Genomic DNA, 18,701 nt, shown 5'->3' with positions numbered 1-18,701 from the left:
GATTCATTTAGGGATTGTGAAATTATTTTGTCTTGAAAATTTCATAGTACCAGTTTCAGATTTGTATTTTAGTCACAGTGAGGACACCTTAATTTGCCTCTCTAAGCTGCACAACTTAGATATCATAATAGGCTTTGCAAGTTTATTAAGAATTGGATTTAAAGACATAGTGGTAAATCTGGCTCTGGTAAGTCAAAATTAAAATTGGGCTTTGTGTTTGGCCTTCAAGGTAGTTTGGTTTGGTTCTCACATTTTAGGAAAATTTAAAGAATCTTCCACATCCTAGACTATTTCCCACAACTGAAAAGTAAAACATTTCTAGAGCAATTCCCCAGGAAATATCCAAATGAAAAGGAAGAAACTCCACATCATACAGCTGTAACAAATGCAAGATGGAGCAAAAGCATGTCAAATCTCATGATTTTCTAATGATTTATGGTCTTGCTTCTTTATATTCCCACCAGTTTGGAGGACCTGCGAGTAAAGTTAGAGAATGAAGGATTGGTCAACATCTCGTATGTGGTTGTCAACCATCAGGGACCTCAATCCCGGAGGGAATTTCACCTACTAAAAGAACGTGTTTCAGACTCCATTACTGTCTACCAGCAAGATGACCAGCAAGAGGATGTCTGGACTACTTTAAATGGAAACAAGGATGACTTTCTCATCTATGACAGGTGTGTGCTTACAGACAAACATGGGAAAATATTTGCATATATTTTGAGTAATGATTTGTAAATCTCTGTATTATTTAATTGATGTGCAAATAACAAAGTCATCATGCTCTGCTTCTAAGTTAACTCAGTAAAGTGCTAGTATTTACTGGAAGAACAAAGTTACAAAAGCAAAATCTGCTTTTGCATAAGTAATTTTGGAATAAATTTTTTTACTTTATAATTACCATGGGTTGAGATGAACATATGAATGTAAAATTTGGTAACATGTTCATGGTTTTATAGTGTTTTTATTTTCAGATAAGTTCATTACATCCATGCAATCTTTTATCTCATGGAAACTTTTTGATAAGGGTTATTGAAAATGCCATGTAGACATAAGAAAAAATTAGTCTTTAGGCAAAATTTAAAACTTCAGAAGAAAATTTCTTTTTGATACAGAATTCTGCCACAAGTATATTTCGGCAGCACCAGTAGGAACTGTAATTGAAATCCCAGTTTTTCAATTTTGATGTGATGGTAGTTACTTGAAAAATCCTTGAAACACTTTAAACACGTCTATCCTAGTTACTTTGTATTACTGTAATTAACATTCCAAGTTCATACTAAACAATATATAAGCTTAATACAGATTTAGAAAGTTACTCTTTTTCTGTAATGTGTTGAATTTAAATGAATTAACGACATTAGGTTTGTGGGATAAACTAGTAATGGAATGAATGATATTGACTGTTACAGCAGCATATGTGCCCAAATAAGGAAGGCCAATGTCATACAACATTCAAACAGAGCAAGGCTGTATTTCATCTGGGGGGGGGCCCAGACACCTTTGCCAGTACATTTGGAAGGTTGACCAGTTCTGTGCTGTCGACACACAGGATATGTGTACATTATGCATTGGTTTAGCACTAGCATCGCCATGATCCATTATGGCTCTGTGAGTCTGTGTCCTTGTTGTGCCTTAGCCTTAAAAGCTTTGCATGCTGCAGGTCCTAAACGGGCAGTTCACAGGTGGGGAGCTAAGGCCAGGGGACTCACGTTGGCACTGAATGAGCTGCCCTTGTGTACACACATATTCAGCATTTACTCCAGCTCCTTTGAGTAGATCAGTTGTGTAGTCAAATGCATATCAGAACACTCAAGTGCAGACATGTGGCAAGCAAGCACCGTAACCATCCCCTCATGCACAATAAATCAGTAGTGAAGGTGCACCACAGTGCCCATCCCAGTCAAAATATCTTAGGTTGCATAAAAACACTTGGTAAGGATGCAGCAATCACTGTGCAAACAACCATTCTCATTATCCCAATGGATCTGTAATGAGTGCACCTCTGCCAGTCTTAAGTGCCAGTAAAGGAGAGGCTTCTGGCAGTGCAGTTACCACATCAGCCAGCAATCATGATTCACATACTGGCCAGTGCAGGTGAGCGGGCAAGCATTTGTAAGGAAGATGCTGGATTTGCCTGTGAACTGGAACAGAAACACTCCCCATGGAACTGTACAGTGTGGGTTGATTGATGCAAGTAAAATGAGGTATCATAAGAAGAGAGATTTAATTGTAGGTGTTTGTAATCACAGAGTTCTTTCTCTCCTTAGATGCGGCCGTCTAGTGTATCACCTGGGTATGCCCTACTCCTTCCTGCACTTTCAGTATGTGGAAGAATCTATTAAGATTGCATACTGCGAAAACAAGTGTGGAAACTGCTCTAACATGGTATTTTCTTGTCTCATTCTGTGTATAGCAGAAAACTGGATTTGATTGGTATTTTAAAAAATTATTTCAGTGTGATTAATCCAAAAAGATACAATTTTGAATTTACACCTTTCATGCATCTTGACAGATAGCTTTTAAATTTTTTTCTAAGTGAATTAGATTAGATTCCTTATAGACTGATTGATTATGTGAATTCCTTGATAGAAATGCAAATAATTGTCAGAAATGTAAATGCGATCTTGGAAGGTAATTCTGTTTGTAGAGATATATAGAGGTAGTGAGCAATTAACTACTCTAGTTTTGTGGGATGGGTAAGTACACAAAAACCAGTATTTTTTTAAAACCTGGGAATCAAATTCAAGCTGGCTTGCATTACTATTAATTGTAGTTTGCATTTAAACACAGTATACAAGAGTTATTTTTTACAAGTGATAATACATAATGACAAATTATTGTTACTGCTATAAAATAAGGGTAGCATTTTAACGTATGATGTATCATTCAATATCAGAACTATTTAAGGATTATCAAGAAATGTACATACATAGTCATGGAAGTTCAATGAGAATAATAAGTTTTTGATCTTATCGTGCAGCATTCTGGCTCCACAGACAGGTCAGATGTAGGATCTAGGATAAGGATACTTGTTATTAGCAATTACTGAAATTATAATTGCTAAAAAGCCCTGTCTAATTGACAGTGGTGTGACAACACAAGGCAATTTTTGATATGTTCATACATTCTTCAGCAAAATAGCACAAATAACTTAAAAGTGCCTTTCATGCTCTGCAAAAGTGTTAGTTAGTATTTTACAACTGGTTTAATTGAAATCAGTGCCCTGTATTTAATGCAAGTGTTTGTTTTGCAGGAACCTGATATTGATGCTGTATGTGAAAACATCACTAAAAAAGCAGGTGAAGAGCTGTCAGAGACAGAACCCAAGCCAACAGAGCAGCATCCCCATCCCAACCTGCACAGACACGGACACCACCACCACCGCCACCACCACCACCACCATCACACGGGCAGTCGTGATCATAAACGTGAGAGCCACCAGGCTGCTACCGAAGCGGAGAGACACCATCCTCCCGGCGGCTGGCGTCACAGGCTGTTTGGCCGCCACAGGCATGATCAGATAGGTAGTCAGGAGCACGTAGACATTGCCCCTCCAGGAGAAATTGCGGAAATTGCACAAGATAAAAAACTACGAAAGAAAGGGAAAAACAGCTGCAAAAACCAGTTAACTTGAAATTGGCAGACAGGATCAGACTCAACCTCTAGTAGCTGATCCTGTCATTGTCGACACCTTTTGTTTGAAGAGCTAGGGAATTCTGTCACTTGACAGTGTCGTGGAGCACTACCAAATTCCTGCAGGTGACATGGGCAGCTGGCAGCAGAGGACATCACTGAATCTTGACAGTGACGTTTGCTCTCTGCTGCCTGACATTCACCAGCAGCAGGAGCAAGTGAAACTAGTGACACCTGAAAGTGACAGGAAAAGGCGAGAAACTGATCCTGAAAAACAAACTAAGCATCTTCCAGGAACAAGGGAGTCCCACTAATTCAGTTCATGTAATTGCAAGAGCAGAAAAATGAACAGATTGTTTTTATTGCCCCAAATTCAAAACCATACTGACAGGTATGGGGAGTTAAAATATTGCAAAATGTATTTTTAGAGTAGTGCTCTTAGAATACCTGTCAAATTCCATCAGTGAAAAGCTTAATGATTTAAAGGAATTTGGTTGACCCCTAGTTTGTTTTTCAGTTCCACAGGGAAGGTGTCTGCATTCCTGATTAATTTGTCTTTCTTGTTTCTCTTCTAACATTCTGCTTGCATTTGTGAGGACAGGAGCATAAACTATGAACTAGGGGCTCCTGTTGGATGTTTTGCAATCAAGAACAGAAGAAAACCAAGTGAGATATTTTAATATTTTTTTAGTAAGAAGACAATATATTCAAAACCTGAGGTTTTTCAGGTTTTTTTCTAACCTGGGGATACAAATCATATACAAGAAAAACTTACTCCTAAGCAATGTGACAGAATAATTCCACATCAAAAATGTGATATACAGGCAGTAACTGCTTTATTTTCAAGTAACAGATTAATATGCTTAAATTTTGTGGCTCTTAGATACAGTGAGAGGGTCCATTAATACATAATGCTACAGTCTGCAAAATCCTACTAAATCAGTAAGATCACTCTGAATTGAGAAGTAGTGTTAACAACTTGGAGTCAGAATGAAAAAGAGGGTGGGATGAAACAAGTTTAATCATGGTGTAATGTTGATCTTTGTTAATAAAAGTGCTGAATTTGATAAATCTGTATAAACTAGCAATATAATACACCACTTAAACTTGTATAACTTTTCTGTCTATAGCCTAGCATTACTAATGTTTGATTAACTGAATGGAAGTAAATTCAATTTGAAAGATTCTTGGATGAAGAAGAGAATATTCATGAAAAGTAACTGCTATGAAAGCAGACACCATAATTAATGATGGTTTAATAGGGAAATTGGTACCCCTACAAAACCTGAATCTTTTTATTGTGAATGCTGATTAGCAAGAGAGTAGCTCTGAATATATACAGAATGCATGCCTTTGGAATATTTGACAAGAGTGTTTTCAATAAAACATACTTTCCTCATATCTCGTTTCTATTTTAAGGTGCACAGTTTTAAACACTGAAATACTTCATGTCATTTACTCAGAATCTCCTTCGTTTGAAGGACAGGTCTTGGCCTTTACTGAGACGTTGCTCCAAGTCTCTTATGGTGTTTCGGAGAATTTCAATCTCCTTGTTTTTCTCTTCCTGGAGATGCTGCAGCTTCTGTAAAAGTGCAGGCAAAGGCTTCATTCTTAAACATCACAAAAAATTACATAACAATACATTTTGCTACTGCGAGTAAGATATATTCTAATAGAAATATTTTCTTCAGTACTTTGTATCACAGTATTACAAAAACTATTTCCCCAGAATCTTGTTTTTCTGCCATCCTAAAGCCTTAAGCCTACCAAAAAAAACCGCAAACAAAACCCCCCCAGCCCCCCCCAAAACCAACCAAACCAAACATCCCCCCCCCCCAAAAACACCAAAAAAAAAAAAAAAAAAAAAAAAAAAAGGAAAAAGAAAAAGAAAAAAGAAAAAAAAAAAGCATACGAAGAGTTTATATCAGTGTCATGGATGTCAATTCCAGGTTAACAATTCAGAAGTAAAACCACCTCATATGTGGCTTTTTGTTGTTGCTTGGCCTCAGCAGTATTAATGTCAAAAGTCACGACAATTGGAGTTGATCTCTTTAAAGCATTTTCTATCTTAAATTACTCTACAATTCTATGGATTCAGTTGTGCAGGGGTGGGAAAAGTGTGTGGGAGAGAACACATAGAGACACCCAGCGAACTCCCGCTTCAAACACCCTGAAACAGTATCCGTGTGCTACAGGCCGTGAAAGCACCTACCCTTCGATAGATACTTTGTGGCAAGACTGAAGCGTCTGGAAACGACTTGGTGGTTTTATCCTGAGCTCTAGCCAATCTGGCATTGAACTGAAGGAATCAGGCAATGACAAAACAGTAAAAATGAACAGAGAAAAAAAAAGGTGTATTAAACATGTCAAGTGTAATTTTCACTTTTTTTATTGGTTGCATTTTTTTATCTGAGGGTAGTAGCAGTAAGCCTTTCTACTAATTCTAGAAAGACAAAGCTACTTATGTTTGTTTTAAAAAGAATGCAGTTACAACATACGTTTCTTCCAAAAAAGGCTCGAAGTTTTGCAAAAGTAATACAAATATGATAAACTAAAACCACATAGATAAAAAGATGCTTCTGAAAAAAAGAATGAAATTGAAGGCTTCTCATCCACATATCTACAGGAGGAAAAAATACAGAGGGTGCTAAAAACTTCCAAAACCATCATTCTTCTCTTACATTCCAAGTATAACAGTCTCAACACTTTCACATCTCATTTCTTTTTTGAAACGTGAAAGGTTTGAAGTATTTCCTTAATTCTGTCTGTAATGAGAGTGTTTTAAAATGTGAGAAATGAAATACAGGTTGAATGCTCTGTCTTAAATCTCTGTAGGATTAGAAATTTTTATTGGAATTTTATTTTAAAAAATATATATATTCTCACCATTCAGAAATCAAACCCAAGAAAGTTAAGCACAAAATGTTGTTGAATTTTTTAACTGCTCAAAATCTAAAATGTTTCTAAGTAATTTAATTTGGAACAAGAACAGAGCAACCTTCAGTCTCCCTACACAGTAGGTGGAACTTGACTTCTGAGCTGGAGTCAGTTACCACTGTGGAAGGGACCGCCTGCCACTGATCCTCATAAAGACAATAAATAATTAAGTTTTCTAGATTCCGTCATATTATTTTGTTAAGTAATAATTAACATTTTTTCACCACACAGTCTCTTTGAAATTCACCCAATGCCCAGTTCATCTTTAAGTCAGCTTTGTAATGCATACCTCCATCTGCAGTTTGATTATTTCATTTTGCTTCTCTTCGTTTTGAATTTTCAGCCGTCTAGTTAGCTCTAATATTTCCAGTTCTTTTTTCTTTTGCTGTTCTTTATATTCCATTTCTTTTACCTCAACTAGCAACACAGTAACACCAAATATAATGATTATAGAAGACGTTTAGATGAAAAATTAACATCATTTTCCAAATACTAAAATTTTCTTGAACATCAGGTCAACATTTCAATGGAAGACAATTCAAGCAAAACCGTGCTGAAACTATATGAAAACCACACTGTCCTATCCCAGAAAGATGGTGTCTTTTTAAAAAAGCATCATAATTTACAAAAACTTTCCTTGTTGTTTTCACCTATATGGATGACCAAAAAGATCCTACTTATTAACGTTATGTCTCTATTGAGGAAAATGAACATATAAATCAGTTTTTTCTCATTGCAGTATTATTTATTTGTGCAAATAATGTCCTACTCTCCTGAACACAGATAGAACATTCTAACAGCAGTCTAGCTTACAGTTCAAAGCAAGGTTCCAGTTGACACTTAACCCAAAATTTATTCCTACAGATTTTTAGGCCCACATTCCCAGCATCTGTTCTAACTGTTTGGGAATTTCTGCTCATCCCATGTTGCTGTACTATTGCTTCATAATCACTATCTGCTCTCTTCAGCAAACATAAAATTCCATTAAACACTGCTCACTTCTAGTGTTCACATGTTTCCACCAAGAAGTGGAACTCATTTATTCTAGATGAAATGTAGTATCTACAAATAACAGCATGTTTTACCCATTGCTAAAGCATTCAGTCTTCAGAGAACTTACGTTTTTTCTTTATATTGCAATTCAGCTGTGTTATTTCTAATTTGTGGTCTTCCTCTTTGTTTTTAATTTCTATCATGAGTTTCTCAATTTGATCTTTATACTTCTGTGAATACAAAATGCTTTTATAAAGATCTTGCAGTTTGTGTGCTCTTAGCCTTCTGTAAACCATCATGTAACAATATACAGTTCTCTACAATTCAGTACTTGATTTATCCTCAATCTTGTGAAGTTAAATGCCCAATTACTTCTTACATCGTCTGACTGAAGTCCAGAGATGAAAAGCATAACAGATTTCATTGTATTACAGCTATCTGTTAATATAAAATTAGAAACTGTATGTCTTAGGAGAGCAGACAAATGGAGAGGTAATATTCCTTTCCCTAGAACACGATCTGACATAATGTTAGTTAAAGGACTACAATTTCACCTTTGTGGATTTTTTACGCTAGGATTGCATGATTCAAGTGCGAGTTTTCTTAGCACTTCTTACATGAAGGACTCCACAACTTCATGTTGGCAGGAGTAGACACATCAGTGATACCAGCAGTGGTGATGCTGGTGGCACTGACACTCAAAGTTTGAAGGTGCCAGCTATAAATTTACTCCAATAACTAACTACTCCAGAATAATCAAGGAATTGTCTGTAGCTGCCACTGTTGAGGTGCTCACTCCAAAGCTCTTGTTGCAGCCTTCTGACACTCACCAGAGCAATGCCTGGGGGCATTCATAAAGGCCATCACTGAGTGGGGATGAGTGTATGGCAACATAGTCAGGCGCCTTCAGAACGACACCAGGAAGTCCCACCGTGGTCACACACGTGTTTAATTGGTGGAATAATAGTTTATCACATCCATCAGAAGACATTACTCGCTTTTTACTTAAACAGTAAAAATAACAGCTCTGCTGGTATAAATATTTAATTTTAACTCATAGTACAAACACAGGCAAAGGAAATCAGCAGTGAGATTTCTGATCCTAAACAGATAACAGATCTGCACTCTTCACACAGAGAAGTATGAAAACAGAGAACTATGACTAGCTCTGCTGGTTTTACTTCCTTTGCAAAAACGAGAGCCATAGATAAAAAGTAGAGAGATAATATATAGAATTTATTATGAGGTACAGATGAGAAGTAGAGACCTATTATCTTTGTAGTATTTATTCCTGAATAAACTGGACAAAATTCAGACCACTCCTGATTCTCAGGCAGCACAACCAGGCATCTTCAATGTGAAAACCGTATTTCCACACAAAAAATTATTTTAGTGCAACGGATTAGAATGGTGAAGGTGAAGTTGAACTTAAAGCTAAATACAGCTAAAAAAACCCCAAGTGCATCTCATATTGAGCCAAAGTTCTCAGTACCAAGGAGTTTTAACCTCTTAGTTCTTGCAACACCCTACATGGATACTATCCTGAGAACAACACTTCACTTCTACACGTGAAAAACTTTAAGAGCAACAATAGGAGTATCAATAACAAACCCTAAACAAAAAGATACATAACATAATAGAGATGCAATATTATTCCTCTACCTAAAGAATGATAATTTGTGACATACCTCTTCACAAGTCTTTAATTTATCTTCCAAAATGTGAATGGCTCCCTTCAGTCTATCATTTTCATCTACATAAACAAAAACTATATGGTACACTAAAAAGTACATTTTGACAATTTCTTTAGCATGAAAGCAGAATAAGGAAATTACTTGCATTTTTTGACTTCACTGAACTTTGAGAAACATTTTTTGTAGACTTATAATCATCATTTCCGAACTACATACTGTCGGTCTCCATTTTTTAACAAGAAAAATAATAGTTTGATCATAATATTTGCCTGGTATTACTACTTAGAACTTTATTTAGTCTTCTGATAAATTATGCATTCAAGAAAATCTAGAAGCAAAGTTCTTTGACTCAGAAAATAAAAGACTATTATCATGACCACAACAGTTTCAAATTGGAAGATGCAAATTTTTAAGTACTTCTTTCCTAAAAACTAGAAAACAAAATTTACTAAATAAAAAAACTAGCTAACACGGAATTTAGAGAAAATTGATTTTTTTATTATTATTATTGGTTTGAGTATTAAAAACATCCATATACTTCCAATGTTAGAGGTTTATTAATTTAAATTCTAATATGCCTTGAAGGCATAATGGTTATAAAATTAACTTCATGGTGTACTGCTGAGCTGTAGTATAAAGATACAGCAAATATTTATGTATTTTATTTTCAAGTAAAAATGAGTAGTTGTCAAGTATATGTGAATAACAGCAATAACATTTAATAACATCATATATTAAGGCTTAAGACACTTTGGTTTAACAAAGTTATAAAAACTGTGCATAAACACTTGAATAGTGTAAAATCCAACAGCTGAATGATACTTTCTCACCTTTTGTAGAATTGCCTGTATTATACTAAAATTAAGTTAAAGGCCAACTATTGATTAAAATAACGTTCCTGAGGCAGTTTCAAAGTAAGATAACAGAAATAGACATTTATTACTGCACAAGATTGATTTTAGATTTTTTTGTTTTTGTTTTCTTTGCTTGCCAGTAAGTTTTTCTGTTTGAAAAAAAATCAGTAGATATAAATGTAAAAATTAAATGCCTGCTTGTTCAAAATTACAGTAGAGGACATATATAAAATATCTTTTGCCTTTACCTTTCACGTTACACTGGTTTTCAATGGTTTGTGTTAGACCCTTTATAACATTCTGTAGAGTACTGCATTCTGAAAGAAATGAAAGATCCAGTATTTTTGAATAGCGTCTTCACAAATTTACATTTTGTTTACAAAATTTTCTCAAATATTTTATAATAATTTTGGTTAAATATTACTCTAAGTATTTTTACTGACTGTAGAAGTAACTCAGATTATTTTTACATGGTTACACCTTAATTTTAGCTTTTAATCTGATGATTGATTAAAATCAGTTTTATGAAGCAATACAAAAAATTTCATAAAACTATTACGTGTTTTTTTCTGGTCAGGAAACAAGCATCTTTTTTGTTTTCTGCTCAATACTAGAAGTTTTCCATATCAGCCTTTCAGCAATTTGATGTATTTTATGAACTGAGATTTACTTTCCTGACAGTATTTCCTTGCCATTATTATTTTTAACAAGACCAACAGTATCCAACTCATTGCAGTCTCACCCCTTTTCTACCCCTTTCTTGATGCATGTAACATCTTGTGGCACAACATAAACTTTGATTCAGAATATGTGTTGTATCTCCATTATCTCATTTTATACAACAGAATTATACATGTAATCTCTTATCAGTTTACATACTTGTATTTCATAATTTTATTTTTAAACTGTATTTTTAATATTCAAACACCATATGTACTTCCTGTAATACAGGATTTGGTTTTCATTAAATATGACTTTTATCCCTTATGTTCATTGTAAATATATCAGTGAAGTTGCAAAACTGTCTAAGAAGGAGAGCAGTGGGGGCTCTATAACTGAAGCTGCTTACTTTTAAAACTTCTCTTTCTCTTTCCTGAGTACCACTGCATTTGTTAAATGGCTTTTAATTTCCACAACACATAAAAGTTTGCTAAGTAACAGTTACTCGTTTCATCAGACTGAAGCCCGTTTGAAAACTGTTTATCATATAACGAAAGACTGCATTACAAATAATGGAGTGAGGAAGATGAATTAAGATCCCAGCGAACAGGCTCAGTTTTCTGCCCGTCTGTTTTCACCGCCAGCCTAATCTTCCATTAAGTCTGCTTTTCATGCAGCCGAGTACTTCCGACAGATTCCTTCTCCCGTTCCATGCTTCCAGATAAAACAGTAGAGGGAGCACGAGCAGCACAGAAACATTGCCTGCCCCTCCGTTCCTGTGCCGGAACAAAAGCAACTGTGGAAAAAATCCTATTCAAAGTCGGAATGACGAGATCAGTATGCTCGTTTGTACCAACTAGTTCTACTGCAAATTTCCTCCCATTTGAAAATGTATGGAAATAAACTCAGATACTTGTAATTCATTCACAATTTGGAAAGACATCTGAGTCAACGCTAGAGCAGCAGCTAGTTTTTAAAAAGAATCACAACTGTTTAAGTGTAAGCCACTCTTTTGCACAGTCCCAAGATTATCTGCTTATCTTTCTTATCTTTAAAGGACATATCTTGGACAATCTCATATGTACTTAAAGTTGTGACTGGATAAAATTCCTGGGAACCGGTTTTGCTTGCCTACATTAAGGAAAAGAAGCAGAATTTTGCTTAATATTTGCAGCCATGTGGATCACAGTCATAGCATCTGCTATGGATTCTGTGTAGTTCCTTCCCTGTAAGGAATACTGCCTACATGCAGAAAGACTGAACAGCGTAAGTGTTCATTTGCATTTATCATTGGTTTTTGTATAGGGCAATTACATCAACCACTTTTTTCTTTAACACCTTAGAAATGCTAAATAAACAAATATGCAACCCTGAAGATGCTAAATAGAACCTCCTTAAGTGCTTCACAGACAAAAATGTGATTGTTTTCTTTTAGAATATTAAATTAGAACTTAATTCATAACTGTATCATCAGAAGAGCCTATTTAGCCACCAAAAAAAGGTTTAGGAGTAGAAAACAAAGATGTCAGACTTGTATCTGTCTAAAATGAATCTGCAATGATGTACACAAATCAAAAACTGTTGCTTTGAATCTCATCTTTGTTTAGCAAAGAATGTATCAAGAGAAAATGAAGTTAATTTATGATGCCTCAGAGATTGCATACTCTGGCCAAGCTGCTTTTGTTTTTCCACCGTATCTTGGATATAAGTGTTTCACTGCCCTCTCCATTGATTTTTAGATGTTTTCTTTCTTCCTTTGCATTTCCTTCAGAATTTCCACTTCTTTTACCTTAAACAGTTCTAGAAAAAACTTTTGACAAGAATATCGAGTCCTCAGGTTCTCACGTGTTGGGAGATTTCTTGGGGTGTGAAATGTTTTTTTGTTGTTTCTTGAAACAGTGTTCTTCAGCAAGGATAAAATTCCACCTCCACCACCCCACTACCACTAGTAGCCACAAATCCTTCAGAGTAGGTGGAACGACAGCCTTTCCTTCCACAGCACTCTTTCTTCCTGTTCCTCTGCTGTAGGCAATGTCTGTTGCCTTTGGAGCAACTCTTCAAAAGATGCTTCAGGAACTGGGGCTGAGCTGGGTTCTGGGAAACAGCTTGGGACATAAGGCTAGGAGAAATCTTTTTGCCAAGCCAGTTGTGGAATCACTCTATAAAAGCCATTCTCACGACTACAGTTCAGATAACTACTGCCTGAGTAAAGACTGGAAGTACCAATGCTGTATTTGGTCCCTTGTGCCTCTCCAGTGCTGTCCAGGACCCCTCCATAACCTCATCAGTATTAAAGAGGGTTTGGGGTCTCTTTTAATCCCACAGTGCTTTGACCTTCCATAAAGTTTTTATAAAGAATTGAACTATTAGATGCAAAAGTACTCTGATTCTGAATACCACATATACTATTACCTCTTTTGAAGGGTCAGTGTGGAAGATCTATTTAATAAAGGTGCAAAGACCATTTCTATCAATTGCAAAAAGAGAAAGAAAAACGGTTTAGAAACTTTATAGACTTACTAATTTATAATCACTATTATCAGCTTTTCACATCCTTTTGAAATACTCTTAATGTCCCCACCAATTTTCACCGGCTCTGCTCATCTCCAGTAACATGTTGACTGCTTACCTGAAGGTTCCTGTGACAGTTTCTGCCACAGTTTCTGCCAACTTTCTGCCCAAGATGTTTTTTTGAAACTCTTGCATTATGAGCACCAATAATGAATGCAGTTCACAACTATAAACTTACAAGCATTTCGTGCCCTGATACTTGAAGGGTTTACCTTATTGGTAAGTGCAATAATCTATTAGTTTACGTTACTGGTAAGTACTGAATCACAGAATGGGCCCTTACTGGGTCATCTGTCCCAACCTCCCTGCTCAGACAGGGCTATCCCAGAGTACACGGCCCAGGGCTGCAACCAGACGGTTCTTGAACGGCTCCAGTGGGCGAGACTCCACAACCTCTCTGCCCTCAACCTAACAGAGCAGCCATGATAATTGTTTTTATTTCTGAATACATTCTATCCCTTTGGCATCTTACTCATATTTTACTTCATTATCATCAAATAGCTTTCAGAATCACCTCTTGAATGTCTCACATTGTTCCAGATTCCTGCTTTTCAATTGTTTTTGTCAATGTTACTAATATCTTTGCAATAACTCTTACTCATTGACCAGGATCCTTCTCTTCCAGCAATTCTGCCTCCTATCCATATCTGCGCTATCCCTATGACTTCAACATTGTTGAGATTTGTTTTTCTCCTGACTACCCCTGTTGCTGAAACATTAGTTCATATTTCAGGCTGATTGCTCTGGTATTTTTACTTGGACTTCCACCACCCACACTTATTTTTTCATCCTGTGTTTCAAAAGAAGCTCCAGAGGCTGTTCTCTTCAGTTATATCAGTGTAACTATCTTATAAAATAATTTCTCTCTTATCTCATGAAAGTGAGGCAGAAAGTGAGGCAATGCTGTTTACAAAGCTGAGATCTCTCCTCTGACTTTGATCTGTTTTCAGTCTGTTCCTCTTTCTTGTTGCAGTCATCCCAGCTGCTCCGGTTTCCTGAGTTGTCTTTATCACTTTCTCTGCTACCTTTTATACCATAGCTTCTATAGTAAGAATTATTTCTTCTTTTTGTCCACTTTTCCCTTTCCTTTTTTACAAACTGTTTTATATAAACCCACTCCTTTCTGGTTTCATCAACAAAGAAGCCTCTTCTGTTTCGGAGTGCCTGTCCTGCAGTGTCTGATTTGTGCTGAACAGAGAAACAGGTGTTTCTGACTCAAACCAAAGTTCCATCCAGTTTGATAAGCCACTTCACAATACACACTAAAAGATAATTCAGGAAAGATGAAAAAAAGCTACATAAATGCTATCATTGGTACATCCTGTCAACTTCCCAAACACAGAAAGAAGGGGACAGTGAGAGATACTGTCTTTGTGTTAAAAAACTTTGTTGGTTTCTGTAATTTTTTTTCAGTCTTTTTGGATTAATGTATACTTGTGTTATGCACAGGCTTCTGTGGAATTGATTTAACTTTGTTTTGTAATGTGTGGAAAAGTTCCTCATTTGTTAGCTTTAAATCAATAAAGAAGTTTTATTTCCATCTAGGTTTTTTTTTTATTACATTAAACAATTAATATTCTATTCTGTAATCAGTTTCTCTGTGCCATTCACAATTTTACAGCTGAGTCATGTCAGCTCTATTCTTTGTCTTGGCCAAAAAGTTCCCAGTCAGCTGAAGTCTTCCTTCAGATGTTCCAAAATTATGACCAAACCTGTGAAAGCCCCTGGTGCATTTTCCCCCATGCACCTTTCTAGGGGTTTGGCTGGGCACAAGGCTTTTTTGGAAAGAGTATAGATTGACATTGACATTGATAGACATTGAAAAGAAGCTGGCAGTAGATTCAGAAATAGCTGTCCCTCCTTCCTGTGGGAGCTGCTTGTAAACTGAGGCTTTTGCCCTTGGCCTATGGTGCAGCTGTGTGCCAGCCACACGCTAGACCCTGGTCATGACCTAGGGAGTGACTTTCTGACTTGATATCACACCTGCTTCATCACTTGGGGCCAAGCAGAGATCCTTGGGCCATGTCTGGCCTTTGTTACCATTTCTGAACTCCATTCTGACTCAGCCTCCTGAGTCACTCTCATCAGTACAGACTTGTCTGGTAATGTAGACTTTTGGCTGACCTCAGCAGTCCTGGCTGGGCCAGCCCTGCATGGGCCCAGTGGGAATGAGCCTTGCATGGTTGAGCCCCCTGCATCCATGGTCTTTGTTACAGGAGTGGTTCCTGATTCCTTGTACCTCGTTCCTTCCTGGCAGTGCTAAGCCTTGCCTCCTTCTCTGTTACATTCTCTTGTTCTGCTATGTCTATTTTGAGATATGCAGACCAGAACATGACATTAAAATCACAGACCTTACAGAGTCACAATGCTTATATCTCTTTTTCTTCCATAATCATGCCTACCACTATGTTTGCTTCTTTGAATACTGATAATTTAAGAGAATGCAAATATTTTAAGAAAACTGTTTAGAGGACGAGATCTCTTGTCCAAGATCTCTTTCCTGAAAAACAGCCAACAAACATCAGACATTGTTTATACAAAATGCTTCCCTCTTGTGCTGCTACTGGTCTCCATCCCTCTCCCCTATCATCCTGTACCATGACTCTTTTGGTATATCTGAAGAGACTATCATCATAAGCAATCTTCATTCACTCAATAGCTCAATTTCAACACTCAGTTTCTGATCATGCTAAATTATCCAAGTCCCAGTGGATATTTAACTAAACCCAACTGGCAATCTCCCTCCTGTGTGAAACAAAGTTTATTCCTACCTTGCTTCCTAACTTTTAGCAGGCTGACTTCCCAGAGATGGAAGTTCTACAAAAAGATGCGCCTTTCAGCTACTTTACAAACTACAGAAGAATAAGCAACCACAAATTCATGCTAAGCACTAGATACTGTTTCTCATTTCAAACACTCATCTGGAAACAGTTCTAGAATACAACAAATCTTAATTTTACAGTTTTCTCTGTAATTCCTCTTTTGTTTCACAACTTTTTAATAATTTTAATGATTATAGACTTATAATTCCCATCTACAAATGGTAAATGACATTTTATTGGTATCCATTGAATACTCTGAATCCTCATAAAATTAAAATGAATATTAATGTATGATTTCATTACATGATTCAAGATTAGGCATTACTGCTTTTCCCATAGTATCTTAGATCCTTGCTAAGTTACTTTTTATGGCTGAAAATAATGGAAATATCTCTCAGAACTTTTTGAATATATACAAAAATCATACCTTCCTAATAAAATAACTTACCCTCTTTTACTGATTCCTCCTTTGATTGGCTTAATGTTAGCAATCTGTTACATTTTTCCAGCTGATGAATCAGTAGACCATTTGCTTCATTAATTTCTGATATTTTCTAGAAAATTGGAGAAAGACTAACATTATCTTAACATGTTTTAAGTTTTGAGTTTTAGGTGAATAAAAAATTTAACAATTCCACAATACTGTAGTCCAAGCCAGTATTATTTCCTGTTCAGGAAATTCCTTTCTAGAGAAGAATGATGCTAGGCTTGAGACCCTTTGGTATTCCAAGTTTACACTACAGAACTAAGAATGCTGACTTACATCATGAGTTATAAACTATCTTCCTCTCAGTTTTGTAGCCCAGAGTCTGGATCAATCCTCTGCAAGGTTCTTTCTACTGCTTTGCATATAAGGCTGTCAATGCTCTTGCAGAGCAACAACTTGAACAACTTGAACCTGGTATAATAAGTTTATTCCAATAGAAATTCTAAATTTATTTCAGGGGTTCCTTTTATATTACCTCTAGTATGGATTTCCTGACCAGGAAATCAGCCAAAAGCTGATCAACATGTCTAAAAAGAAACACAATACTGATTTTCCTCACAGGATCAATATTTTAAGAAATGACGCATGGATGAAGGAAGCTCAATGCATATGGAATGTAGGAACTTGTGCTCCTGATAAGGCAATGACATTTTTCTAGAACAAAGAATAACTCCTGGAAGGATACCCCAGCACTAGACCACCTGGTCTAGTGAGAGGTGTCCCTTCCTGCAGAAGGGGTGTTGGAACTGGGTGGTCTTTAATGTCCCATCCAGCCCAAACGATTCTGTGCTTCTTTCAAAGCAGTGTAATACAGTTACTCTTCAACACCATCTTCCATACTGAGAAACCAGTTTGGCCTTTGGATGATTAAAATTCCAGCATGGAAACAAAGGCTTCTCAGACTTCACAGAATCCACTCCTATGACTCCAGGATAAGGTCAGTACAAACAGTTTTCCAAATGAAGTTGGTATTACAAGGCATAAGAGTAAGCTGATACAACTTAAAGAAATTTTCACTCAAAAAGATTTTGAAATTGTCACACAATAATTACAGATGGCAGTCTCAACATTTCTTACTTTCTTCACTTACCTTTTCTATCTCTGAGAAGTCATCTAAAAGTTTATCAAGGTTCACTACACTGGTTTTCTTCATAGTTTCTTCATCACTATGATTCATTTTTTTCTGGACCATATAACCAAATGATCACCAGACATATGTAAAAAAAAAAATCCATAAATTAATATATTTCTCATTCACAGCATGTAAATTCTTAGGCAAAAATGTAAGAAGAACAAAGAAGACTCTTTTTGAAAATTAAAACTATTAAACTTCAGCCTATATAAGATCTTGCATTTCTGGGAAATAAAATGAACAATACCTGCCAAACTGATACATTGTGCTTGGATTTGGAGATTTTGCTGCAATTGAAAAGTTAAGTTGGATCTACTTTCACAGACAGAATAATGCACTAGGCACATATTAATGCAGCATCTTTTACCTGTGTAGATGCTCTAATGCCTGACTAATTAGGTTTAATGATACTTACATATTTTCTTATAAACAACAAGTGTTAAATCAGTGATAGGCACTGCAACACATAAACCTTGCTTCAGAATAAAAAGACAGTATTTTGAAAGGCACCCATAAACTTCTGGTTTTTAATACAGCCCCTATTTTTATAAATACTACTTACAGAATCGTCAACATATATTTGCAAGATGGATCTGAAATACACAACATGAATGCTTCTAAAAATATTCAAACTATCTCTCAACATCAGGCTCCATGAGACAAAAATTCCAATACCAGTAAACCACAAAATCACGAAACAAAATCACCATTTCTGTGTGGTAATCTGTGAACAGCTTTTTTACAAATAACAAAAATTTGCAATCAGGGAGATGAACCAGAAGTTAAAATGTGTTCACTACCGAGAAACTGAATGAGTATACAGACAGAAATACTTGCAGTAGAGTTAGACAGAAATAGGTAAATGCACAATACTAAGCAGAAACCAAAATTACATAACTGAATAATTTTCTCAGT

The 18,701-nt window shown here is 36.1% G+C and overlaps 2 protein-coding genes across 2 annotated transcripts in view; one reads left to right on the top strand and one right to left on the bottom strand.

Moving 5' to 3' along the window:
• Positions 1-5,035, top strand: part of SELENOP (selenoprotein P) — a 7,875-nt gene extending 2,840 nt beyond the window's left edge. The window contains exons 3-5 of the mRNA XM_066181100.1: positions 465-677; positions 2,271-2,388; positions 3,257-5,035. Coding sequence (XP_066037197.1) covers positions 465-677; positions 2,271-2,388; positions 3,257-3,919 — 994 coding nt within the window. The 3' untranslated portion in view covers positions 3,920-5,035. The remainder of the gene's footprint in view (positions 1-464; positions 678-2,270; positions 2,389-3,256) is intronic.
• Positions 5,036-5,095: 60 nt separating this feature from the next.
• On the bottom strand, positions 5,096-17,831 carry CCDC152 (coiled-coil domain containing 152). Its single transcript, XM_066181101.1, has 8 exons — positions 17,745-17,831; positions 16,616-16,721; positions 10,363-10,431; positions 9,255-9,319; positions 7,694-7,796; positions 6,863-6,990; positions 5,849-5,935; positions 5,096-5,218 (listed from the first exon to the last, which is right to left on the bottom strand). Exons 1-8 carry the CDS (start codon positions 17,829-17,831, stop codon positions 5,096-5,098), a joined length of 768 nt encoding a protein of 255 aa, XP_066037198.1.
• Positions 17,832-18,701: the final 870 nt, after the last annotated feature.

Source organism: Chamaea fasciata, unplaced genomic scaffold (assembly GCF_029207755.1).
Source record: "Chamaea fasciata isolate MVZ Bird 193981 ecotype frontalis unplaced genomic scaffold, bChaFas1.0.hap1 SCAF_4, whole genome shotgun sequence".
Taxonomy (NCBI): Eukaryota; Metazoa; Chordata; class Aves; order Passeriformes; family Sylviidae; genus Chamaea; species Chamaea fasciata.
Note: the sequence above shows the minus strand (reverse complement) of the source record. Positions and strands in the feature narration are given on the sequence as shown.

What these genes read in the sequence shown, in the direction of transcription:
- CCDC152 (XM_066181101.1), bottom strand. Translation starts at nt 17,831, where the DNA reads ATGAATCATAGTGATGAAGAAACTATGAAGAAAACCAGTGTAGTGAAC. An exon ending in ACTTCTCAGAGATAGAAAAG is followed by an intron (nt 16,722 to 17,744) that starts GTAAGTGAAGAA and finishes CCAATTTTCTAG; the next exon opens with AAAATATCAGAAATTAATGA. An exon ending in CACAAAGTATCTATCGAAGG is followed by an intron (nt 5,219 to 5,848) that starts GTAGGTGCTTTC and finishes GCACTTTTACAG; the next exon opens with AAGCTGCAGCATCTCCAGGA.